This window comes from Doryrhamphus excisus, linkage group LG17, assembly GCF_037039965.1.
Source record: "Doryrhamphus excisus strain RoL-2023G ecotype Guam linkage group LG17, RoL_Dexc_Guam_v1.1, whole genome shotgun sequence".
Lineage (NCBI taxonomy): Eukaryota > Metazoa > Chordata > Actinopteri > Syngnathiformes > Syngnathidae > Doryrhamphus > Doryrhamphus excisus.
In genome coordinates, this window is record NC_136373.1 from 205,240 (window position 1) to 231,619 (window position 26,380).

The window sequence follows — 26,380 nt, forward strand, 5'->3', positions numbered from 1 at the left end:
TGTTGCATTCGCTGACCGTTGGATTGTTGACAGCAGTCACATGGACGAGCAAGGAGGGAGGCATTAAGGTCTGCTAAACTTCTTACAGCTAAGACGTTTAAGTCTCAGGTGGGCTGGAGGACTGCTAAATAGAGCAAACGCAGCCTGCTTCTGCTGAGTGCGGGTGTTAGCAGGACTTACGTGTGTTACGTAATCGCTCCGATCGTCTTGGCTTTCAATCTCTTTTCTGGCATGAGAGAGATGCTCGCCGAAGATGGGGGCCGCATCAGGGCGGACATGATGACGGTGACGGTGGAGTCCAGTGGGCCGTGCTGTGGCCTCGCATGTTGCGTGCCGTCTTACGCTCGGCATGTTGCGGTTAGCGCCGACGCTACTTTGTGGACCGCAATGTCTTATTTAGTCTTTCACCCAAGGGGGGGTGGGTGTGTCTTCACATGGTTGACTGGTGACCGGTCCAGGGTATACCCCACCTCTCACCCAAGGTCAGCTGGGATAGGCTCCACCCTGAACCCTGGGACAAGGTTATGGAATGTCACTTGATGCCTTTCTTAACAATTATATTCATTATTTCCAGAGCACAGTTCATACACAAGGTACTTGTGTACAAGTACAAGGTACTTTACAGGAAACCAAGATTCCATCAAGACATCTGGCCTACGTTGTCCCCTCCATCCCTGACTCTTTCCCCGGGCTTCCCTACGTTGTCCCCTCCATCCCTAACTCTTTCCCCGGGCTTCCCTACGTTGTCCCCTCCATCCCTAACTCTTTCCCCGGGCTTCCCTATGTTGTCCCCTCCATCCCTAACTCTTCCTCAGGCTTCCCTACATTGTCCCCTCCATCCCTAACTCTTCCTCGGGCTTCCCTACGTTGTCCCCTCCATCCCTGACTCTTTCCCCGGGCTTCCCTACGTTGTCCCCTCCATCCCTAACTCTTTCCCCGGGCTTCCCTACGTTGTCCCCTCCATCCCTAACTCTTTCCCCGGGCTTCCCTACGTTGTCCCCTCCATCCCTAACTCTTTCCCCGGGCTTCCCTATGTTGTCCCCTCCATCCCTAACTCTTTCCCCGGGCTTCCCTACGTTGTCCCCTCCATCCCTAACTCTTTCCCCGGGCTTCCCTACGTTGTCCCCTCCATCCCTAACTCTTTCCTCGGGCTTCCCTATGTTGTCCCCTCCATCCCTAACTCTTTCCCCGGGCTTCCCTACGTTGTCCCCTCCATCCCTAACTCTTTCCCCGGGCTTCCCTATGTTGTCCCCTCCATCCCTAACTCTTCCTCGGGCTTCCCTACGTTGTCCCCTCCATCCCTAACTCTTCCTCAGGCTTCCCTACGTTGTCCCCTCCATCCCTAACTCTTCCTCAGGCTTCCCTACATTGTCCCCTCCATCCCTAACTCTTCCTCAGGCTTCCCTACATTGTCCCCTCCATCCCTAACTCTTTCCTCGGGCTTCCCTATGTTGTCCCCTCCATCCCTAACTCTTCCTCGGGCTTCCCTACGTTGTCCCCTCCATCCCTAACTCTTCCTCAGGCTTCCCTACGTTGTCCCCTCCATCCCTAACTCTTCCTCGGGCTTCCCTACGTTGTCCCCTCCATCCCTAACTCTTCCTCGGGCTTCCCTACGTTGTCCCCTCCATCCCTAACTCTTCCTCGGGCTTCCCTACGTTGTCCCCTCCATCCCTAACTCTTCCTCGGGCTTCCCTACGTTGTCCCCTCCATCCCTAACTCTTCCTCGGGCTTCCCTACGTTGTCCCCTCCATCCCTAACTCTTCCTCAGGCTTCCCTACGTTGTCCCCTCCATCCCTAACTCTTCCTCGGGCTTCCCTACGTTGTCCCCTCCATCCCTAACTCTTCCTCGGGCTTCCCTACGTTGTCCCCTCCATCCGTGTGCTGAGCAGGGCGGCGTCACGGATGGCGGGTGGGCCGCCTGAGCGTTCGGTGTGCTTCCAAACAGGCTAATGGTGACACATCCACTGACGGGACCAATCCCATTAGGCCAGCGATGGCGTAGCCCCGCTTTGCGCTGTGACTCTGTGGCACTGATCTGTTGACAAGATTATCCAGAGAGCCTGAGCTCAATCAGAGAGGCAGGAGATTAACACTTGTGGTTTTTGCTCTGCGGGTGCTTATAATATTGTCTTCCTGTTTTACGGTGCAAAAGCGGAGACAGCGATTGTGTGACGGTGAAACATTTGAACCGTGGCGGCAACAAGCAACTCTCCCTGAAGTCAATTCATCATTACAGAACGTCCGCAGAAAAGCATCCAGGGTCTCCTCCTCAAATTTGGGGGCTTGAGTGAGCTTTCCCCCACTGAGGAGCTCAGCGAGATTTGAGCCATGTTTATCTCTAAGTCGGCCAAGGAAATAGGCGTACCCTCGCTGGTGACGCATCGGGAGGCTGGCTGACGCCAGGCTGTCACATTTACTCCAACCTTTGCACCTTCTTCCCTTAATCAGCATCCAAATCACAGCCTTGATGACCATGGGGGGGTCCCGTGTGGGAACAAAAGAATCTTTGGCTGGAAGACGGCAAGCGTTGTTCCATGTTCAGTAGCACCTACAAAGCAGATGGTTGGAAAGGCACGTGTACCTAATATTGTGGCCTGAGTGGTGTGCCATCGGAGGACGCCGTGTGTCCAAGGTCAACTTCTAGAGAGGGATTAGGAACAGACAGATTACCGTGCGGGACAAGCCACCGCCCAGAGATGCCCAAGCCGAGATTCAAACTCAGGTCCTCCCCATCTCCTGCCTGCGTGGCCTGCATGCTAACCACTCCTCCACGGTGCAGCACCTCCACATCCTTCCCTGTTAATGTATCTTCAAAATACAATATGTCAGTGTATCAATACGTTTAATGCCACTGAACATTCTTTCACCATTTGGCCAGCAGAGTTCCTCTCCTAGAGCTCTACCCTCTTCCTGTCTTAGATGTTCTTCATTGTAGTCCTTTTAGTCCTTTTAGTCATCTTCACGATGTTTCATTTGGTTTTAAACCTTCATTTCTCATTCAATTGGGTCTTTGGGAAACGACAGCGCTCACTTCCTGTGTGTACCACTAGAGGGCGGTGTGCTGACATTTAAGGTTGTTGCTGGTCGTTATTCCCAACCACTCCTACTGGGATAGGACGTAGTGAATAAAAGGAAGACCGGAGCAGAAAGGACTTGTTCATCGTCTGTGTGCATCATGGGAAAACATGGATGGTTATTTAGTGCTGTTCAGGAGATGGGAAGACCACGTTGGACCACGTTACTGCTCAATGTGGTTCCCACCATGACCTTTGGGTCATGACCGAAAGAAGGAGATCACAGATACGGCTGAAACGAGTCCCTCCGTAGGGTGGCTGCTCCTTCACATCTCCAGGAGCCAGTTGAGGTGGTTCTGGCATCTAGTCACCATAGTCACCATAGTGAGGTTTTCTGGGTATGCCCAGCCGGGAGGAGGGCCTGGGGCAGACCTAGGACACGCTGGAGGGATTGTGTCTCACAGCTGGCCTGGGGACGCCTTGGTGTCCTCCTGGTGGAGCTGGAGGAATGGCCGAGGACCGGGAAGTGACCATGCGGCTTCCTAGTGCCCCCCCCTAAAATGTTCCTGTGGTGCGGTGAGGTTCATCTATGGAAAAGAAAATCCCTAAAAGGTTTTCTATTTTAAGATGAAATCCCATCCCCATTTTATAATCTCTACACGTGGCGTTTTATTCAAGTACTGTACGTCGGTCGCTGAATCACAACTTCCACACACACACTTTTGGTTGTCATGGCAACAGGACAGCCAGGAGCTTTGCACTGCTGAGTGTGTGGATCATTTGTATTCTGTTGGCGTGTGTGTGTGTGTGTGTGTGTGTGTTTGTGCATGCGTGACCAGAGGGTGTGGGGGGGGTAGCTACGCCCCCAACCCCCATCAGTGCTGCAGCTCCAACACTGGAGTCTTCCAAGAGGGTGGGATCAGTTTTCCTGCGGAGGGACGCTTGCTACTAACCACTGTGGAAATCCCTGCTCTCGAGCACGTACTAACGCACACGCACACAGGCACATACACGCACACGCACACGCACACGCACACGCACACACACACACACACACACACACACACACGCACACACACCAAAGCTGGCTTGAAGTGAATCACCCCAAGCCCTCAGCATCTGTGCAGCATCTCTCTCTTTTCCTCTTTTCTCTCCTTCCATTGGCGCCGACAAGCTCCGCAGTTTTGACTCATTCACTTCTCCGCTTGCATCCCTCCTACAGCTGAAGCACACAAGTTGGCATCATGGCATCCAACCTGCCCCCAGGGATGGGCAAAAGCATGCCCCTCTCCCCCTTCAGGAAGCGGGGAAGCCTGCAGCACACGGCCAGTACAGGTGAGGATGCTGGGAATATTTGGGGGACTCGGGGACTGGAGTGATGGAGTGATGGAGTGATGGAGTGATGGAGTGATGGAGTGATGGAGTGATGGAGTGATGGAGTGGAGGCAGAGCGATAGTGGCGTACCTTATCGTGTTTGAGGAAATGCAAACCTGTTGATTGGCTGACATCCAGCACAACTCTGCGTCAATCAGACACTAAAGTCAATGTAGTATTTACTATTACTTACTACTACTATTACTATTACTATTACTTTGGACCCAATACGGCGTGTCAACACGTCACAATGCCACTTCATGACGCCAACGAGTTAACGACACCATTTATTATTGCCTTTCTTTTTTGTAGAAGACAACACTTTGGCCTGCTGAGTGTTTTGATAGAAATGCTAATGTTGCTAAGATGAAACTAGGAGTTGAACCCTGCAACCCTACCTCAGCAGAGGCCAGAGCAGCCCCCAACCCCCACCCCCACCCCCCCTCCGGTGTGTACGCCATCATGTTGCTGTGTGGAGCGTGGAGGCGTAGCAGGGTCCACATTTAGCTCCTAATCGCCCGGCTTCGCCCACTGAGTGGCCGTCCGGTGCTGGTGCTGTGAAATTGGACACCACCCACTCGCTCCACTTTGTTAACCGCTTAAACGACTTGGGAATACAACCCTGACGGGCTAAACACCTTAGCACCAACGCTACTTCATTCATTCATTCATTTTCTACCGCTCATCCTCACCAGGGTGGGGGGGGCTGGAGCCTATCCCAGCTGTCTTCGGGCGAGACCACTGCTATTTACTTGGTGTAATCCTATTTTTACAGATACAATTGTCCCCCCAATTTCGCGGTTCCAACATCGCTCCGGCTTGGTTTTCCAAAACGTTCATTCCTAAATGATCCCTGTTTGGTTGGTTGCCTTTGGCCTATTAGTCCAGAAATACTGAAAGTTCTATGTACTTTATGTAGTATTGTGGCCACCAGACATCAGTAAGGTTGACCAGACATAGGTTCCATTCCTTCACGCTGCATGTCGTCACATGACCAAATGAATCATGATGACCAAATCATCATTTTTGGCTTCTTACTTTTTCCTTTCCCACTTTCTTTGAAACACCTTCTTAGTTTTCAGGCTAGCTAGGTCGCTCAGTAGCTTGCTATACACAGTACTAGCTAGTACACTAGTACACAATACTTGCTATACACGGTACTATGAGTGGCGGCGGCGGCGGCGGTCTCTCATGTCGGTAGAGTGGCGTTACCCTGCCCAACGTGGTGGAAGCCAGGAATAGCGTGTCAGAGCGTCAAGGTGACCACGGCCGTTAGTTCATGTCTACGCCACTCTAATAATAATAATACTAATAATAATCATGTCTAATAATGCGCCACAACTTCTGTAGAAAGGGTTAGGGTTTAGCACGAAAATAATGACTTAATATTAATATTATTAATATGGCATCATCACTACGATAAAATCACTGGAACCAATCACAAGGAAGAAGTTTATCTCCATTTCTGACTTTGGTTTGCAGGACTCCCAGAGCAAGGCAGTCCCTTTAATAAATGTCAAATGTCCCATCAAGTTACCTTCTCAGCCTGATGTTCTCCAGCAGCACAGCAGCAAGATGACGTCATCTTCATTGTCATGGCGTCTGAGCCAGCGCTATTAGCTTCAGAAGCCTCTTAGCTTCAGAAGCTCTCGTACGCCAAAAGCATTGAGAAGGACATGGGGGGGGAGCTGCTGTTCGGCTTGCACTGTGGCCAATCTATCACGAAGGACGCGGTCTCCCACCCCCCCTCCTGGATGGCTGTGCATTGGTACATTCCAGTCCAATGTCAGAGGCATCTCACGGGGGGGGCAGCTCCAGAGGCAGAGTGCAGCCGCCAGGAGGAGGGCCGTACACGCTGCCGTGCGAGGGGGAGTTGATGGATCCGCCGGATGGCCTCTTCGTATGCGTGACAGGGGTAGGGCAGGAAGCCAGAGATGGAGCAGATGAACGTGTCTCGTTGTGGCTTTTTGTCACTCTCCTTCCTCCCCTCCATCGTGCATGGAGAGCGAAAGGACAGAAGATGGCATCCTGGGCCGTTGCCGCTTTGCCAGGCATGCTCCATCTCCTCCTTTCCCTCCCCTCCTCCTTCCTTTCCTCTTGGCCTTGTCCAGCTGCTGGTAGACCTGGTAGGCCCGCTCCGCCATGTCGCCTCCTTCTGAGCCCAAGCACAAATATCCTACCCCCCCTTTCCTTTACACTCAGTGTGACGGTCTCCTGTTGTCTGTCCCCGACTCCGTTGTGTAACGGCTTGGCGCGGTGCAAAGGATGGTGAGTGTCCTGGGGGTCCATTGGCACAAAAACCTGGAGTCATTCGGGAGGTGAGGAGTTAATGCGAGGATGAAAGTGGTTGTTTTCCGGGCTGACTGGAGAGACAACGTACGTAGACGTGCATGACAACCATGCAGACGTACGCCCCACCAGCTGCAGACGTACGCCCCACCAGCTGCAGACGTACGTACGCCCCACCAGCTGCAGACGTACGTACGCCTCATCAGCTGCAGACGTACGTACGCCCCACCAGCTGCAGACGTACGCCCCACCAGCTGCAGACGTACGCCCCACCAGCTGCAGACGTACGTACGCCTCATCAGCTGCAGACGTACGTACGCCCCACCAGCTGCAGACGTACGTACGCCCCACCAGCTGCAGACGTACGTACGCCTCACCAGCTGCAGACGTACGCCTCATCAGCTGCAGACGTACGTACGCCCCACCAGCTGCAGACGTACGTACGCCTCATCAGCTGCAGACGTACGTACGCCCCACCAGCTGCAGACGTACGTACGCCCCACCAGCTGCAGACGTACGTACGCCCCACCAGCTGCAGACGTACGTACGCCCCACCAGCTGCAGACGTACGTACGCCCCACCAGCTGCAGACGTACGCCTCACCAGCTGCAGACGTACGTACGCCCCACCAGCTGCAGACGTACGTACGCCCCACCAGCTGCAGACGTACGTACGCCCCACCAGCTGCAGACGTACGTACGCCCCACCAGCTGCAGACGTACGTACGCCTCACCAGCTGCAGACGTACGTACGCCTCACCAGCTGCAGACGTACGTACGCCCCACCAGCTGCAGACGTACGCCCCACCAGCTGCAGACGTACGTACGCCCCACCAGCTGCAGACGTACGTACGCCCCACCAGCTGCAGACGTACGTACGTCCCACCAGCTGCAGACGTACGCCCCACCAGCTGCAGACGTACGTACGCCCCACCAGCTGCAGAGCTGCAGGAAGATGCTTAGGAGGGAAAAGTCCCATTGGTGTCCTGCTGCCTTGAGGGCTGCACTTTTTGTTGGGAAATCAAACATGGATATAAGTGTACATGTCATTGATGTCATTATTCGTATTATTCATAATAAGTGGGAATGACATCAAATAATCAGTGTCATCATAAATCAATAATAAGACTCTTAGCAACACCAAGTGCTTGTAATTGGCTCATCTTAGGTCAAGTACTGGATGACATGGAATGAACTATATCAGCAAATGTAGTATTTTAGAGATAATAATATAATAAAATGAGTGTGTTCTCCATAGGCAGCATTATGGATCATCCTTCTAGTTATGAGCCCAAATCTCCACGCAATAAGTTAGATATGGTAGAACCAGAGAACAATAAACAAGATTTTTTTCATCAAGAACAAATTTAGCCTTATTCAATCTTGAAGTATTTCTGGCCACCTTATTTGCATTCATTAATAATCAACATGTTTTCTTCTTCAGCTGACTTTGGTGCTTCCCGCCACCTCCTCACTGCCCAGCATTCCCTACCTGGGATCCCCGTGGCCCTGAAACAGTCCATTGACCTGCGAACATCCATGGACGGGAAGTACAAGGAGATTGCTGAGGTTGGTGTTGAAGGGCCTCCTTGTCATCTATGGCTTCATCGTCTGTACGGATTTACTGTATTTTATACTGTATATTTACTGTATTCTACTGTACGTCCGTGTGAAGGAGCTCTTCTCACGCAGCCTGACAGAGAGTGAGATGCGCAGCGCTCCTTACGAATTCCCAGAGGACAGCCCCATTGAAAAGCTGGAGGAGAGACGCCAACGTCTGGAGAGACAGATTAGCCAGGATGTCAAGTGAGTGCCAAGGAATAAGGATATTTGACAGCGTCCATACATCCACACATCCATGCGTCCATACGTCCACACGTCCATACATCCATACGTCCACACATCCAATACGTCCATACATCCCATACGTCCATACGTCCATACGTCCATACGTCCATACGTCCATACATCCCATACATCCATACGTCCATACATCCATACGTCCATACGTCCATACATCCATACGTCCATACGTCCATACATCCACACGTCCACACGTCCATACGTCCATACATCCATACATCCAATACGTCCATACATCCCATACGTCCATACGTCCATACATCCAATACATCCATACATCCAATACATCCAATACGTCCATACGTCCATACGTCCATACGTCCATACGTCCATACGTCCATACGTCCATACATCCATACATCCATACATCCAATACATCCAATACGTCCATACGTCCATACGTCCATACGTCCATACGTCCATACGTCCATACGTCCATATGTCCATACGTCCATACGTCCATACATCCATAGAACCGCACAATTCATTCAAACGCCGAGAGGTTGGCTCCACGGGAATGAGGGGACATTTTAACATTCATTCATTCATTTTCTACCGCTTATCCTCACGGGGGTCGCGGGGGTGCTGGAGCCTATCCCAGCTGTCTTGGGGTGAGAGGCGGGGTCCACCCTGGACTGGTGGCCAGCCAATCCAAGGGCACATATAGACAAACAACCATTCACACTCACATTCATAGCTATGGACAATTTGGAGTGGCTAATCAAGCTAGCATGTTTTTGGAATGGGGGGAGGGGGGGCATAGTACCCAGAGAAAAGCCACGCATGAACGGGGAGAACATGCAAACTCCACACAGACATGGGTGGAATCGAACTCGGGCGTCCTCGCTGTGAGGCCGGCGTTGAAGGACTTGTCACGATCCGCAAGCTCGCCTGTGTGACAGTTTACTTGGTTTATACTTCTATGCCTGGTTCCTGTTTCATGCTCTTGTTTTGGTAGCGTTTCCTGTTTTGTCTGCCTGCTTTGCTGTTCCCTCATCACTCGCACCTGTTGCTAATTGTGTTCCCCTCCTATTTAGTTCAGGTGCGTGCCCCCCCGTTTGTTGCTGCATTGTTTGTTGTAGCTCTCCACGCTACTCCAACCGTCTTTGCTGGTATCCTGCTGCTGTAGACCATATCAGTATATATTAAATTGACTTTTCATCTGCACTTGGATCTCCTGCTCTCTGCATCTTGGGGTCGTGTCGCAATGTCGAAGCCAAGACGTGACAGGACTCCTGCTGTTCTGGGATGCCACATGGCCAGGATGAGCCCATCTTGTCTCTTCCTAGGTACGAACCAGACATCTTGCTGCGGGCCAAACAGGAGTTGATGAAAGCCGACAGCGCCGCTGATCTCCAGTGAGTGCCTCCACCGTCATCTTCACAGCGGCCTCCCCAAAAGTCGCTCAATGACCCTCAGCTGCCAGAGCAGGAAGTGAAAAATGACTGCTAAATGAATATTCTGTCAGATCCATGAAGGAGCAAAGCCAAGCGCCAGATCTCCTGGAGAGAGAGGTTCTCCCAGAGAGAGAGTACCAGCGAGTCACCATCTCTGGAGAGGAGAAATGCGGAGTAAGACTCAAGACGCTGCAGCATCCATCTCCACGTATTGTTGGCTGCTCTCTCGCTCCTCCATCCCATCCAGGTCCCATTCACGGACCTGCTGGATGCGGCCAAGTGTGTGGTGAAGGCGCTCTTCATAAGACAGAAGTACATGGGCCTGTCACTGCAGAGCTTTTGCAGGACCACGGCTCGATACCTGCAGGAGCTCAGCGAGAGACCCCTCGACCTGAACTTCTACGAGCAGGACATCCAAGAGGGGGCGGAGAGCGCTTTGACGGCAGGTACGTCAGGTCAAAGATCCTCTCTCGAAGACGGTGTGATGTTGTCTGTCAGCTCATCCAAATCACTGGATGTCAACCGCCGCCATCCTCCATGACGGCTGGCGGTCCATCCTCATCAAATCGCCTTTTCCTTCATGGGTGTTTGGCATTTGGCATTGGGTCCTCCCCCAGACACCACGGTGCACCCACCTGTTGCTGAAACCCACCCCTACAAGACCCGGGACCCGGCCGGCATGCCCCCCGACATGGGCTATGGCTGCAAGATGGTGGACGGCGTCGTGCACGTTTACGGGTCGAGAGCCACGATGGACAAGTGAGTAAGTTTAGCTTGTTAGATTTCCTGGCAAGAAATCCTAAAGATACAATTTTCCAAATGACTCCGCCCCCAGTGGGAATGGAATTGTATGTTCTGTTGGAAATATTGGAATGTACAAACTTGGCCAATCGGGAAACAGCTTTAATTGCAAAATACATATTCCATATCGATTGCAAAGTACTGCAACTTGCAGGATCAATTTTCAACTACACAGGATCAATAACCTTCCAACGTTTAGTCCGTTCCAGAAGGTCTGACTCAAACCAAAACGGACTCTAACCAAAGCACTTCTTCCCATAGAAAAGACTGTAAATCCCATCCATCCTTTGTCTTTGCTTTATTACATCACGTATGTTGTCCTAAAATGGAAACCGCAGCCCACAATGCATTGCGTGATCACATGCAAGTTCAATCAGGCAAATGCCAGCCAAGGCAAAATTTGGCAAAAATTTGGGAAGTTTACGGAAAAAGGCGCCAACGTTAGCCGAGGTACCACTTCCCATATATCCCTATGAATTTTTACAAACTATTAATTCTATTAAGCTATTAGCTATTGATTCTCATGTGCGTTTCCAGCTTTGAAGAATCCTGGAATTGAGCTGGTCAAACATGGCACCAGTGTTTCTACCAATGTTTGCATGTGCAGGACTACGGAGCTGGACCTTCCCTACCCGGACCTGCAGGAGTACATCGCTGACATGAACGTCATGATGGCTCTCATCATCAACGGACCAGTGTACGCTCCATCTTCTCTTCCACTGCATGGCATCTACCCATGCATGTTCTCCCCGTGTGTGGGTTCCTCCGCTTTCCTCCCCCATCCCAAAAACATCTTGGCTTGATTGGCCACTCCAAATTGTCCATGGGTAAGACTGTGGGTGGGGATGGAATATGGAATATGTGCCCTCCCCTCCCAGGGACCAACAGGCATGCCGACGGGCACGCATGCAACCCTGACCATTCCTCAGCCCAGACCAGCTCGTCATACAAGGAACGTGCATTCCAAAGAAATCCAAACCCAATATCTTGAACGTCTGCGTCGTGACACCCCAAATATTATTTGACCGCCATCAAATATCGAGTTCCCGTCTTCAACAAACCTGAGCACCAGCAATTGAAGGAAATGAGCGTTCCCATTATACCATACGGCCTCACCTGCTCTTCCCACAGGAAGTCCTTCTGCTACCGGCGCCTGCAGTACCTTAGCTCCAAGTTCCAGATGCACATCCTACTGAACGAGATGAAAGAGCTGGCAGCACAGAAGAAAGTCCCGCACCGAGACTTCTACAACATCCGCAAGGTACCACTTGGGGGGCAACCTCGCCAAAGCCTTCTGGCGTTCCAATCCAAAGTCGTCTTCTTCATCTGCTTCATCTTCTTCATCTGCAGGTGGACACTCATATCCACGCCTCCTCTTGCATGAACCAAAAGCACCTCCTGCGCTTCATCAAAAGAGCCATGAAGAAGTATCCTCAGGAGATCGTGCATGTGGAGAGAGGCAAGGGCCAGACGCTCATGGAGGTGTTTGAGACCATGAACCTGACAGCCTTTGACCTCAGTGTGGACACCTTGGACATGCACGCCGTAAGTTGGAGGTCTGAGTAGCAGAAGGATCAAATCCTGTTGACGCGTGCGAGTCTTGGACTCCATGTGACAGTCCTCCTCTCCTTCCTCTTGCAGGATCGCAACACTTTCCATCGCTTCGACAAGTTCAACGCCAAATACAATCCCATTGGAGAATCCATCCTGAGGGAGATCTTCATCAAAACCGACAATCACGTGGAGGGGAAATACTTTGGTCACATCGTTAAGGTGCACACATGCTCATGATGATGCACCTTGATAGAGTATACCGTCCTCGGTAGCGCCCTCTGCTGACTGAGTCGTGCTACTGTCCATCAGGAGGTGATGGCTGACCTGGAGGAGAGCAAGTACCAGAACGTGGAGCTCAGGTTGTCCATCTATGGCCGCTCCAGGAACGAGTGGGACAAACTGGCCAAGTGGGCCGTGGAGCACCAAGTCTACTCTAACAACGTGCGCTGGCTGGTACAAGTCCCGAGGCTTTTGTGAGTGGCACCCGGCCATGGCGCCTGTACGCCACCAAAACCTTCAGCATGTACTCAGTCCTTCAGCAGATCCTTCAACCTAGCCTGACCTCACCCAACCGCACCCCTCCAGTAGAGAACAGCACCGTAAAAAGCAAACAATGTCAGTTGTCATACAGGAAGGGGTCTTTGTCTGTGTCTTCTCCTCCAAGTGACGTGTACCACACCAAGAAGCAGCTGTCCAACTTCCAGGAAATGCTGGAGAACATCTTCCTGCCTCTGTTTGAAGTCACGGTCCATCCCGGCTGCCATCCTGAGCTGCATCTCTTCCTCCAGCACGTGCGTACCAGGAAGTCCTGAAGTTGGGATGACAGTACGGGGGTTTCATGTGGGGTCTCTGGGTCTTGGTCCCCCCCTGCAGGTTGTAGGCTTTGACAGTGTGGATGATGAGTCCAAACCAGAGCAGCACATCTTCAACCTGGACAGTCCGCTGCCAGATGGCTGGACAGAGGAGGAGAACCCGCCCTACTCCTACTACCTCTACTACATGTACGCCAACATGAGCGTGCTCAATCACCTGCGCAGGTACGACGCCCGATGCTGCAGCTCCATTGTCGTCTTTCATTCACAGCGTGGATCAGATCTGCTCATTCCAGGCCAGCCGATTATTTCCAGGTAATAGAGCGGGATTTGGCAATGAAGCCGTTATGGATCGGCCCGAGTCGCCATCTTGAATCAGCCGTTATGGATCGGGCCGAGTCGCCATCTTGAATCAGCCGTTATGGATCGGCCCGAGTCGCCATCTTAGCTGGAGTCTGGACCTTTTCCTTATGACTTTATTGTGGTTTGCCGTCTCGTACCACCGTCTGCTGGTCAGAAGAAGCAACTGATGCTAGTGGCGATCACTACCAGGTTTCCTCCGATTGTTTTCTTTTGTTACTGCATACAATATATATATATATATATACGTATCAAGCGAGTGGAGTACTAAAGTTTTTTGGTATGATCATGAGTCTGGATGAAAACTACATTCCCAGGTGAAGAACACGAGTGGAGATGTCATGAAATATGAATGATCTCAGATGCCCAACCTGGTGTCATATTTCCCTGACTACTTACTGCCGGGTTAAGTACTGTTTAAATGAGGGCCCGGCAGGACCAGGATGGAGTGACTGCTCTGTATGTTTGTTCTTAAATCCAGGCAGCGGGGGTTCCACAGTCTTGTCTTGCGTCCTCATTGTGGCGAGGCAGGCCCCATCCATCACCTGGTGTCTGGGTTCATGCTGTCTGAGAACATCTCCCACGGACTGCTGCTCAGAAAGGTACCACATTAAAGGGGCCCTTTGGCGTCGTGGTCTCCTATAGAGCCGCGACACACAATAACCCGCACAGAATGCTACATACGTAGATCTCCACTGTGATTGGCTCCCAAAGACTTCCGGACTACTGCTGAACCCTTTCTCATTTTGTCCTTACAGAAGTTGATAACACGCCAGCTTATTTTGGCACAGTCACCTTGATAAAGGGAATGAAAACTTCATCTAACCACGATTGCATCATGCCTCGTCTGTCCGCAGGCGCCGGTACTGCAGTACCTGTACTATTTGGCTCAGATTGGCATCGCAATGTCTCCTCTCAGCAACAACAGTCTGTTCCTCAGCTACCATCGGAACCCTCTGCCCGAGTACCTGTCCAGGGGACTGGTGGTCTCCCTGTCTACGGACGACCCCTTGCAGTTTCACTTCACCAAGGTCAACACACACCAGATGTCTTTGCACATTTTGCTAACGCTCTCTGGTGCTGCATATGATCTTCTAGAACACCCTGGTTGGGGTGTGGATCCTGATTAGCATTGGCTCGTTCCTTCATAGGAGCCCTTGATGGAGGAGTACAGTATCGCCGCTCAGGTGTGGAAGCTGAGCTCGTGTGACATGTGTGAGCTGGCCAGGAACAGCGTGCTGATGAGTGGCTTCTCCCATAAGGTATCCGTGGGTCCACCACCAGACCACACGTTAGTCATGGCGTTCGCCGGACACTTCATTTTGCTGCTAATCTTGCGGCTCAGGTGAAGAGCTACTGGCTGGGGCCGGACTACGTCAAGGAAGGGCAGGAGAGCAACGACATCAGGCGCACCAACGTTCCTGACATCCGAGTGGCGTACCGCTACGAGACCATGTGTGAGGAGCTCAATTTGATCACGCAGGCCATCCGTACGGACGAGCTGGACACCATCGTGGAAGAATCTGCACAAACGCAGCAATAAGTCAACCTGACTGTACCCAATTCCCCTGCATCGCAACTGTGCACATTTTCTACAAGTATGAGTACAAATAGTCCAAAAGCACTGTGGCCGTTTCAGAGGTTCCGTCTGTGAGTTGTGAAGTCTATGATCTTCAATGTGTGTACGTCCTCCTGGCCATATGATGTCAGCCTTTCCGTGCCGATTCCCTTGTAGACCTCATCGCCAACGCTAGAGCCTGGTCTTGATGTTTCCTTGCTGCCTCAGCAGCGGCTGCGTGGGGGCGCCCCAAGCTGCTCCTGACAGCGTCTCGTCACGCTCTCCTTCATCTGCTGCTGATGATGATGATGATACTGTACGTTGCTGCAGTCACACCCTCGCCACGAAGCGCAACCACTGCCAAAGGTCATCAGCACATCAACCCCAGAACTTCCTTCAAAGTTCCTTTGGACCATTCTGGAAGCTTCAAGTTGCAGTTGAAGCCACGTTTGTCTTCTCCCGGGTGATCATGTATGAAGTTTGTGTCATATGATTTGATGCTGTCTGTGTTTCTGGAAAAATACATGTTCACGTTCAAGTGGTGTATCAATATTTGACAACGTGAAAGTAACCTATTACTGTAATTTACTTTGGTGTGAGTGTGTTTGTTCTTCAATTCTTTGAAGTGTAAAGGAAAACTGCATTTTGGGGGGAATTTTGCCCATCCTCAACAATCCTCATGTGGACATCAACACGTCTTTCTTCTTCTTTCTCTTCTCTGAGTGTTCTCAGATTTGCCGCTAATTGTTTTTCATTTTTATTCACGTTTATTCAATTGACGTACCCCTGGGGGTACACGTTCGACACTTTGGGAACCACTGGCCTACAGCGTTCTACAACATCGTATGCAAATATTATGCAAATTAGACGGCGCTCTCACCTAACGACTTCCGGCGACTTCTAGGACAGCCAATGGCTATTATTCTTATAGAGAGGTTGGCACGTGTGCAACCCGCCCACTTCCGGCCGGTCACAGATAGCAAAACAAACCAGCCTAGTCTCCTGTCACTCTGCTAGCTTGTGCTGGACCAGCACAAGTCCTGGTCCAAAGTTCAGATGATTCTGCCTTATTGGAATATCCGTGGGGTGAGTTCTGCACCTCTTCCATTATCCTGTTATCCCATTATCCCATTATTCCAGTCATTTATGCCTGATTTGAAAGAGACTGTCACTCAGGAACAAACACACCATCCTAGTCGTCACAATATCCGGGTTGACGATGCTCATGCTAGGTCACGTGTCGTACAGTCGGGCTTATTACCGATGTTGCACAGTCAAGTAGCTTCATGTTTGACTGCCGACTGCACGCAGACTGCGGTCAATTTGAGTCTGTAAATCATCTGATCATCATCATCATCATCCGAGCGTTTAATACGGGGAAAAGACGCAATAGAATAATTACATCATGCCAATAGATCTGTATGCTACTACTATTGCTGCTACTGCTACTGCTACTAATACTGATGTAACAGGTGTGTTCCAGCAATTGTAATTCACCAAAAGTCCATCCTTAGTATTTGTTTTCATTTTGTCATATCATTTTCATGTTGAATTATTTATTTTACGTATATTTGTAATTTTATTTTGAAATTTGTTTTATTTTGGTGACTTCCTGTAAGGAAGGAACTTCCTGTAGTTTCGCGGTACTCTCCTCAGACGGCGCGAGATCCCGCTGAGGAGAGAGGTGTGCCTGTTGAAGTCGTGACAAGTTGCTCTACTGATTTTATTTTGTTCGCACAGGTATGTGAGCTCATGTTTTTTTTGTTCATTTGTTATAATGTTCATGGTAAAACATAAAAATTGCCACTGTTGAATGGATTAAGCAAATTTATAGAAACGTTCATTAGGTCAGACGGCGCGAGATCCCGCTGAGGAGAGAGGTGTGCCTGTTGAAGTCGTGACAAGTTGCTCTACTGATTTTATTTTGTTCGCACAGCTGGTTTTGAATAAATCCTGCTCCAGTGGCAAAACAGCGGTGATCCCCATCTCATCTGTACACAACACAACGCGGAGTTTGATCACAGTGAGACAAGAGAGGGTCGGCTAGGCCGGCTACAGTGGTGCCGTGACCCGGATCCACTCCGCTCCAGGCTGGTTCATCGTCATCGCGGTTCCTGGAGCTGTGGATCAACATCAGCTTGGTCACCAGAGGTTGCTTTGTCTCACGTATTAATGTTAAAATGTTTATTCACAAGGTTTTCAAAAACTAAGGAAAAAGGATTATTCTTTTATTGTTAAACATTGCATGTTCTTGAGGTGCGCTTAAAGGCCACAGTAAATTTTTTTTCCTGTATATTTACGTTATTCAAGTGGTTAAAAGTGAACTTTATGTGTCTTCTGTGGAAAAATGGATGATAACAGTCAGCTTAACAGTTTCAGCCTTGGTTTTGGGAGAGGTAGGCTGCCTGCCACACCAGTTAGAGATGTGAATGCTGCAGGCTCCCCAGCTTTCTGTTCTACTCGCATTCTTAACCGTACACCTGCTAGTCTTCAGCCCAGTAACGCACTCTCTGACAACTCAGCTACAACTGACCTGGCTTTAAATGACTTGATAACAAGCATTGCACAGCAGGTGGGACAAACTATAAGGGATCAGTTAAAGGAAGAATGTAGAGAAAGTGGTGTTAGAGGCGCACAAGCTCAGAGCAGTGTCGACCAGTTACCTAGTGACTCTACTTACCTTAACCTGACCGGTGCCAAGTTAGTCCTGCAGTCAGATGTGAAAGAGCCTCCTGTCTTCAGAGGAGATGAGTCGGACAAGATCACGTTGTGTGAGTGGGAAGAATTGATGAAAACCTACTTCAAGAAACGAGCCACACCCGTAGCAGAGCAACATTCTGAGATAATGTGTAAGTTAATGGGAAAAGCCAAAGACATTGTAAGAATCACTCTGAGAAGCAGTCCCTCACTGAAACCAGGAGAGAGCCCAGAAGTGATCTACAACATTCTCAGTCGACATTTTGGTGAAGTGAGTTTCTCATGTATGCCCATGGCGGACTTCTACAGTACAGTCCCAACAGCAGGAGAAACTCCTCTAGAGTATTGGGTTCGGCTGAACAAGGCAGTTGATGCAGCGGAAGAAGGTTTGAAAAGGCTAGGTCGACGTTTAGACAACCCCTGCCAAGAAGTTGCTATGATGTTTGTTAAGTACTGTCCAGATCCCTCACTGGCAGCAGTCCTCAAGTTTAAAGCACCGGACAAGTGGACTGTTAGTGATATTCAAGAGCAGATAGATCAACACCAGATCGAGGCCAGAGAACAGAAACTCTCCAAGTCAAAGCAGCCTGCACTTGTCACGGTTAACATCCAGACCCCTGCACCTGATAATTTGGCACCGACATGTCAACCCGGAGAGCCTCCTGTGCAGGTTGAGAATAACCCAGCAGCCAAACCCCCCTGCGATGATGGTTGCTTGAGAACACTGATCGGTCTCTTTGATCGTGCTTTATCACAACATGTCCTGGCCACAGACAAACCGATCCATCCGGCACAGACTTACCAAAGGTCCTGTAGAGTCTGTCAGTCTCTCGAGCACTCTACCCTTGCGCACTGCAGGCAGAAACGCTTGTGTCTGTCATGTTTTGAGCCAAATCACATCAAAAGAAACTGCCCTCGTCGCATGCCTGCTCAAAGTCGATTTATCCCTCAACCACAAAACTCCCAGCCTTTAAACTAAGTGGTCCGCAGTGGGAGAGGGGTCATGTGGACGCTAGAGAAGAAACCCTCAGTAAAGACAACATTGAACAGCATTATATTAGGGCATGTGCAGCTGCTCCAGTCAATGCAAAGGTGATAGTGCAGAATACACAGAGAATAGGTCCTTTTGATGAACTGTTTTACACTCCTGTCAGCATCAACAACAAGTCGCACGTGAAGGGGATGCTGGATTCTGGTTCCATGGCCTGCACACTAAGTGAGCAAGCAGAACTACAGATGTTAAGTGACAATGTTCTATCAAATTCCATTCCTCTGACTCAAGAGATTGTTCTTGTGGGCTGTGGTGGAAAAATCAGCAAGCCCAAGTGCATGTATGAAGTTGAGATGAAAGTGTATGGAGAAACCTGTGTTGTTCCTGTTCTTGTTGTGCCAGGCCAACGTGATGATTTAATCTTGGGCACAAATGTCATCAGATTTCTTATGCACCAGCTGAAAATAAGCAGTGACTATTGGCGTCTTGTCTCCAGTGGCAATCTTCTTCCTGAGTGTGAGCAGTTTCTTGACCTCATGGCAAACTCATCCAGGTGGAGAGGTGAGGAGCTCCCGGAAAAGATCGGCACAGTCAAACTTCAACAGTCAGTCACCCTGCTGGTGAGACAAGAACACCTTGTGTGGGGTAAGCTGCCGAATAATGTCCCAATGTCACCAGGAAGTACAGTCATTGTCGAACCCACCTCATCAAAGTCCATGCCACGCAACATCATGGTTGGCCGTGTCATTACGCCACTTTGGGGAGACAGATGGGTTCCCATGAAAGTGACTAACCTGTCCAACAAGCCGATAACCCTCAAGAGGAACAGTAAGCTGGCAGATGTGTCTCCCTGCCTAGCTGTAGAAGACTTTGAAGTTTTCCAGGGTTCCAGTCAGCCTGGAAAAGCTGAAACAGACAACAGTCATGACTATGTCAAGCTCACAGATCTGAAACAGCGGCTGCAACAAGTTGGTCTCAGCAACATTGACATTGACCTGTGTCACGCTGGTAATGAAGGGAAAAAGAAGTTAGTTGAGCTGCTCGAAAAGTACAATGACATCTTCTCAAAACACACGTTGGATTGTGGTGAGGCGAAAGGCTTTACCCACCACATCAGACTTACCGATGAGAAACCTTTTCGTCTTCCTTACCGCCGTGTGCCACCAGCCCACTACCAGAAACTGCGGCAGGTCCTGTCTGAGATGGAGGAGCAGGAAATAATCCGGAAATCAGTGAGTGAATATGCATCTCCTCTAGTCCTGGTGTGGAAAAAGGACGGCAGCTTAAGACTATGCACCGACTTCAGGTGGCTGAATGCTCGCACATTCAAAGATGCGCACCCACTGCCACATCAGTCGGACTGCCTTGCTGCGCTTGGAGGAAACACCTACTTCAGCACCATGGACCTGACCTCCGGGTTTTATAACATCCCGATGGCTGAGGGAGACAAGAAGTACACTGCATTCACGACCCCTGTGGGTTTGTATGAGTATAATAGAATGCCACAAGGTCTGTGCAATAGCCCCGCCTCATTTATGCGCATGATGCTCAGCATATTTGGTGACTTGAACTTCAGCAGTCTGTTATGCTATCTCGACGATTTGCTGGTGTTTGCTTCGACAGAAGAGGAAGCTTTGGAGAGGCTTGAGGTTGTGTTTCAGAGGCTGCGACTCCACAACCTTAAGCTAAGTCCTAAGAAGTGTCACCTGATGCGATCTTCAGTCAAGTTTCTTGGTCACGTCATAGATGGCAATGGAGTGGCTGTGGACCCATCGAAAGTTGACATAATCACAAACATGTCCAAAAGAGATCTGATGGAAGAAGATGGCTGCACCCCATCAGTGAAGAGGATAAAGTCTTTCCTCGGGATGGTATTCTACTACCAACACTTCATTCCAAGTTGCTCTGCCATAGCAAAGCCACTCTTTGCTCTCACTGCTGGACAAAAGAAAAGAGGAAAAGTCAAGTCAAAAGCAAATGCTGGCTCTTTCAGGAAGCTCAAACCCTCAGATTGGTCCGGTGAGTGTGATGCAGCTCTGTCGAAGCTTAAAGACTGTCTTTTGAACTGTGTTGTCCTCACGCATCCGGATTTCACGCTGCCCCTGATCTTGTCCATTGATGCCTCGCTAGATGGACTCGGCGCTGTACTGTCACAAGTACCAGCTGGACAAGAGAAAGCCCGCCCCATAGCATTTGCCAGTAAGACCCTGAGCAGTTCTCAGAAAAGGTACCCAGCTCACCGGCTAGAATTTTTAGCCTTGAAGTGGAGTGTGTGTGAGAAATTTAGCCATTGGTTGAGGGGTCATTCATTTACAGTATGGACAGATAACAACCCACTCACCTATATCATGACAAAGCCAAAGCTCGATGCTTGTGAGCAGCGTTGGGTGTCCAAGCTTGCTCCTTATACATTCGACCTGAAACACATACCTGGTACGAAGAACACAGTTGCTGATGCTCTTAGCAGAGATCCCTTTGCCACGACAGTCGGTCATCGGCTCATCACAGAGCACTACGACCAACTGCTTGCTGAAGCTGAGGATGTCAGCTATGATGGCATTCAGGACACTCTCCGTTTAAAGGTCCAGTGTCATCGGGTAAAGAAACCACCCCATACCAGCCCATCATCTCAGGTTAGTCCAACTAAACATCCTTGTGACTCTGTGGCCGTCAAGGCTCTTTTGGATGCTCATGACCAATGGGATACAGCTGCTGAGACCAGGGCTGTGGAGCTGCTTCAGTCTGTGCAGGATCTTTTGACACAAGGCCAGGATCCACTTCCTGTCTTCACCTTGGAAGAACTCCAGCGAAGCCAAGAGCTTGATGCCACCATCTCGAAGCTGGTGCCGTTTGTCATTCGAAAGAGACGACCATCCAGGCGTGAAAGAGCAGGTCTTGACTCGAAAGCTGTGACGTTGCTCAAACAGTGGGACCGGCTTCACTTTCAGAATGGTGTCCTGTACCGTGTGACTAAAGATCCCCTCAGTAAACAAAAAAGGCATCAGTTTGTCTTGCCAGAGACTCTCAAGGAGACAGCGCTGCATGGTATCCATGACATTGCTGGACACCAGGGGCAAGCGAGAACTTTACACCTGGCGAGACAACGCTTCTTTTGGCCCAAGATGGAGTCTGATGTAAGAGATTACGTCAAGTGCTGTCAAAGATGCATTCTAGCAAAAACACCAGACCCTTCTGCTAGAGCACCACTTGAAAGCATCAGAACCTCTTGTCCCATGGAGCTCGTATGTTTGGACTTTTGGAGTGCAGAAGACAGCAGGCAGCGCTCCGTCGATGTTCTTGTCCTGACAGATCATTTTACAAAGCTGGCCCATGCCTTTCCATGCACAAACCAGACCGCCAAGCAAGTAGCTAAAAAGCTATGGGATCACGTCTTCTGTGTGTATGGGTTCCCTGAACGGATCCACTCCGATCAGGGGGCTAACTTTGAGAGTGAGCTCATAGCCGAACTGCTCAGACTGTCAGGAGTCTCAAAGTCACACACTACGGCTTATCACCCGATGGGAAATGGAGGAACTGAGCGCTTTAACAGAACGTTAGGCAGCATGCTCAGATCGTTGCCCCTCAAGGAGAAACACAAATGGACACAACAAGTACAAACTTTGACGTTTGCGTACAATGCAACAGTACATGAAACCACCGGATATGCCCCTTTCCAGCTCATGTTTGGTCGTATTCCAAGGCTCCCCGTGGATGTAATGTTTAAACAGGTGCTTCACGACCCTGTGGTTGTCGATCACAAAAGCTACGTGAAAACTCTGATGTCACATCTTAATGAAGCAGCCAGGATCGCTCAAACACATGCAGTCAAGGAGCAAGACAAACAAGCAAGAGAGTACAACAAAAAAGTAAAAGGCACTCACTTGAGCATTGGAGACCGAGTACTCATCGCAAACAAAGGCGAAAAAGGGAAGAAAAAGTTAGCTGATAAGTGGGATCCAACAGTGTACACAGTCAAAGACAGAAATCTGCAGACCCACACGTACAGGCTGGAGGACAATAAGGGCAAAACAAAAGTAGTGCACCGCAACTTAGTCCTGAACATCAGTTTCTTACCTGTGGTGGCGACTGAAAGAGAACTGTGTGACACTGGGAATGAGGATGGATCAAGTGTGACAAATTCCTTGGATTCTTTGGAGGAGGAGAACTCAGAGGAGAGGACAAGCGCATGGGTTATGAGTGAATCAGCAGACGCAGAGAGTCAGGCCAGCCTGAGTGGAGGACAGTCAGAACTGGACCAGCCCAGTCAGGATGCTGCAGAGTTGGCTCATGAGGAGCTATCTGCAGATGAGTTGATCCAGTGCGCACCTGGCGGCAGAGACTCCAATAGAGACAGTGACATTAACAGTCTAGCTGCAGAACCTGACTCAGACTCCCTACATTCGTCAGACATGCTTCCAGTAGACACAGACACCAAGTCTAATCCAGACACTGACTGTGACACAGAGTCAGAGTTACTTCAGGCAAGCCCAGTGCTTTCCACAGACTCACAGGTGCCATCAGTAGATGCTGTTCATGACAGAGGCATACAAGTTAACCCATCAGCACCTACAGAACATGTAGTCAGGACACGGTTTGGCAGAGTCAGTAGAAAGGTCAATCGTCTTATTGAATCCATGGTTCAAAAGCCTTTTGATATAAAAGATATGGCAAGTTCATTCAGCAGGAAATCTCAGTCACTCCTAACTTTGTTTTAGTGTATCAAGGTGTCCAGATGTGTAAATGTGTTGTGATTAATGGACAATGTCACTACCGTAGTGATTTTGTATGCAGTATGTTTTGCAAAGTTTAAGGTGACGGAGAATGTGTATGGTGTACACGGCATCATATCAACCTAGGAGAGACTAAGGCTTGATCACCCTTATGTTCTTTCTGAACCTATTTTGTGGGTTTCTCATGGAAGGTAAAGCTCAGAGCTTTTTAACTACCTCCGTCAGGTTTCACAGAGTGTGTGAATTGTTGTTTTTTTTGGAACGCTCACATGTACAGTCTGGATTTTGGTGAAGTTAGGAGGGGTGGATGTAACAGGTGTGTTCCAGCAATTGTAATTCACCAAAAGTCCATCCTTAGTATTTGTTTTCATTTTGTCATATCATTTTCATGTTGAATTATTTATTTTACGTATATTTGTAATTTTATTTTGAAATTTGTTTTATTTTGGTGACTTCCTGTAAGGAAGGAACTTCCTGTAGTTTCGCGGTACTCTCCTCAGACGGCGCGAGATCCCGCTGAGGAGAGAGGTGTGCCTGTTGAAGTCGTGACAAGTTGCTCTACTGATTTTATTTTGTTCGCACAGGTATGTGAGCTCATGTTTTTTTTGTTCATTTGTTATAATGTTCATGGTAAAACATAAAAATTGCCACTGTTGAATGGATTAAGCAAATTTATAGAAACGTTCATTAGGTCAGACGGCGCGAGATCCCGCTGAGGAGAGAGGTGTGCCTGTTGAAGTCGTGACAAGTTGCTCTACTGATTTTATTTTGTTCGCACAGCTGGTTTTGAATAAATCCTGCTCCAGTGGCAAAACAGCGGTGATCCCCATCTCATCTGTACACAACACAACGCGGAGTTTGATCACAGTGAGACAAGAGAGGGTCGGCTAGGCCGGCTACACTAATACTAATACTAATACTAATACTAATACTAATACTAATACTAATACTAATGTTGCTTTCCCCTTGGTCCAAATTGCAGGTTTTAGGAAGTTGACGTGTTGTTCATCAGGCCAAGCTGAAGTAGTGGCCAATGGCCACCACCAGGGGGTGCTCCACTCATGGTCAGCCATTCAAACTGTGCACCTAGCCACCTTTGCTTCTTTTACCCATATTTATTTACTTTCTGACTTTAGTTATGCTGTAATTCCAGTCTGCTTTTATTTCATATCTGATATCATCATATTTCATGATCTTTATTCTTCATTTTTTATGTAATACGTCCGGTATCTTGCCGTATTTTCAGCATTTACAACAACAGCACTGCAGCATCCACAACAAACATGTCTGCCATTTGGGACCTCCTGTCTTTGTAAGAGTCATGAGTTTTGCACCCTACGAAACCTGCCATAGGAAATGTCTCACCGGGGTGGCGCTTTAAAAAGCTTTAGCTTGGTGTGTGTGCATTTGGGAAGGGTTTTTGTTGACTCTATATCTTGGATGACAAACGACAGAAGGCGTTGGCGTTGCAACATCTGAAGCCACATTCTTGACCTGCTTGACTGATTTTGTATTCTTTGGTTTGGTAGGCCTCACAGCTAGGAGACCCGAGTTCAATTCCACTCTCGGCCATCTCTGTGTGGAGTTTAATTGGTTAATTGGCCACTCCAAACTGTTCATCGGTATGAATGAATGTGGGTGGGAATGCTTGTTTGTCTATATGTGCCCTGGGATTGGCTGGCCACCAGTCTGGGGTGGACCCCACCTCTCCCCCAAGACAGCCGAGATAGGCTCCAGCACTCCACGTGACCCTCGTGAGGATAAGCGGTAGAAAATGAATGAATGAATGAATGAATGGTTTGGTTTTTGACAAGCCATCCAAAGCAAATGCTGCCATGCATGTTTTTGTCAGTGTCGGAGTAAAGGACAAATAATCCCTAATCCCTTTTTACACAGGCAAAGCAAACCGTTCACACCCTGCTGTTGTTCTTTGTAGCTGGTCCAGCCGGTCCGCCTGCTGCTGGAGGACACTGGGACTCCGTATGAGGACAAGTTTTATGTCTGCGGGGAAGGCTCAAATCGGAGCTGGTCCACATTTACTGACTCGGTATCCTTCTCCTCTTTCCAGGAGAGCAGCTTTGATGAGAAGCCTGGCCTTGGAATGAACTTTCCTAGTACGAGTCCGAAGCGACGTGTCGGGGAGCGGAGCCGCTCATTCTGATGTCGCCCTGTCGTTTCCCTGCAGCTGCCCTACTTGTAGGATGGAGACAGGATGATGTCACCGAGTAATGGCATCATGTGATCCATTGCTGGCAAACACGGCCTCCGTAAGTTCTGTCTTCTACAATGTGACATTGAATGATCAGGCTGTGGACTGCAGGACAGCACCTCTGTGGTAGAACATAATCCATCAACATCAGATTTGGAAAGTCAACTTATTCGCTAGCAAAAACATATTTCTTTCAACCCGAACGTTTGCTCCCAAAGACGTCTTTATACGCTTTGACTTTTTTGCAGAAGCAGAAGCACAAAGAGGTGATGATGCAACTGCATAGAAGAGATGTTTGGTGCAGTTGTACTGACGGCCACAAGGTGGCAGGAGGCATTTATAACGCTCAGCAACCAGGAAGTGAAAATAATGAATTGGCTTTTTGCACACAATTTCTGGGCCATTTGTGATGCACACTGGAAAACCTTGACAACCCCTAAACTCATAGAAGAGATTGGATTGGGATGAGACATTTTAGAAGTGATCCAGGTCTAGATGTGATCCAGACCCCCCCATCGCTCATCTCCATGGCTGTGCTGGATGTGTTTTCATTCAGGCTGAAGCTAAGCCAGGCTAACCGGAGCAAACGTCCGCATGGTCAAAGGAGAAGTGAGCCCCTCGATCTCTGGTTTCAAGCAGGAAGGATAGCATGTGATGATGACACAATGATAGCATGGTGACCACGGCGACCACAGAGGATGCTCGTCATGGGGCCATGGCAAAAAGCATGA

The 26,380-nt window shown here is 49.5% G+C and overlaps 2 protein-coding genes across 9 annotated transcripts in view; both read left to right on the forward strand.

The window, feature by feature from the left end:
• The first annotated feature begins 3,575 nt into the window (after positions 1-3,575).
• Positions 3,576-15,606, forward strand: ampd2b (adenosine monophosphate deaminase 2b). 7 transcript variants are annotated; one of them, XM_058083348.2, is made up of 19 exons: positions 3,576-3,590; positions 4,237-4,349; positions 8,122-8,246; positions 8,353-8,483; positions 9,830-9,898; positions 10,009-10,111; positions 10,185-10,383; positions 10,555-10,696; positions 11,346-11,435; positions 11,870-11,999; positions 12,089-12,283; positions 12,380-12,511; positions 12,602-12,765; positions 12,957-13,083; positions 13,166-13,329; positions 13,946-14,066; positions 14,322-14,495; positions 14,616-14,726; positions 14,810-15,606. In XM_058083348.2, exons 2-19 carry the CDS (start codon positions 4,259-4,261, stop codon positions 15,005-15,007), a joined length of 2,466 nt encoding a protein of 821 aa, XP_057939331.2. In that variant the 5' UTR covers positions 3,576-3,590; positions 4,237-4,258; the 3' UTR covers positions 15,008-15,606. The 7 variants fall into 7 exon arrangements, with proteins under 7 accessions (XP_057939331.2, XP_078654007.1, XP_078654006.1 ...); XM_078797885.1 differs by lacking the exons at positions 3,576-3,590; positions 4,237-4,349 and adding exons at positions 6,449-6,515; positions 6,592-6,657; XM_078797882.1 differs by lacking the exons at positions 3,576-3,590; positions 4,237-4,349 and adding exons at positions 6,501-6,515; positions 6,592-6,707.
• A 406-nt stretch (positions 15,607-16,012) lies between these two features.
• spsb1 (splA/ryanodine receptor domain and SOCS box containing 1) overlaps positions 16,013-26,380 on the forward strand; it is a 29,663-nt gene continuing 19,295 nt past the window's right edge. The window contains exons 1-2 of one of the 2 annotated variants that reach the window (XM_078797726.1): positions 16,013-16,108; positions 25,509-25,707. The gene's annotated coding sequence lies outside the window, so the exon portion shown is untranslated. Of the gene's footprint in view, positions 16,109-25,292; positions 25,453-25,508; positions 25,708-26,380 lie in introns of those variants that run through there. The other variant, XM_058083258.2, reaches the window with a different exon arrangement.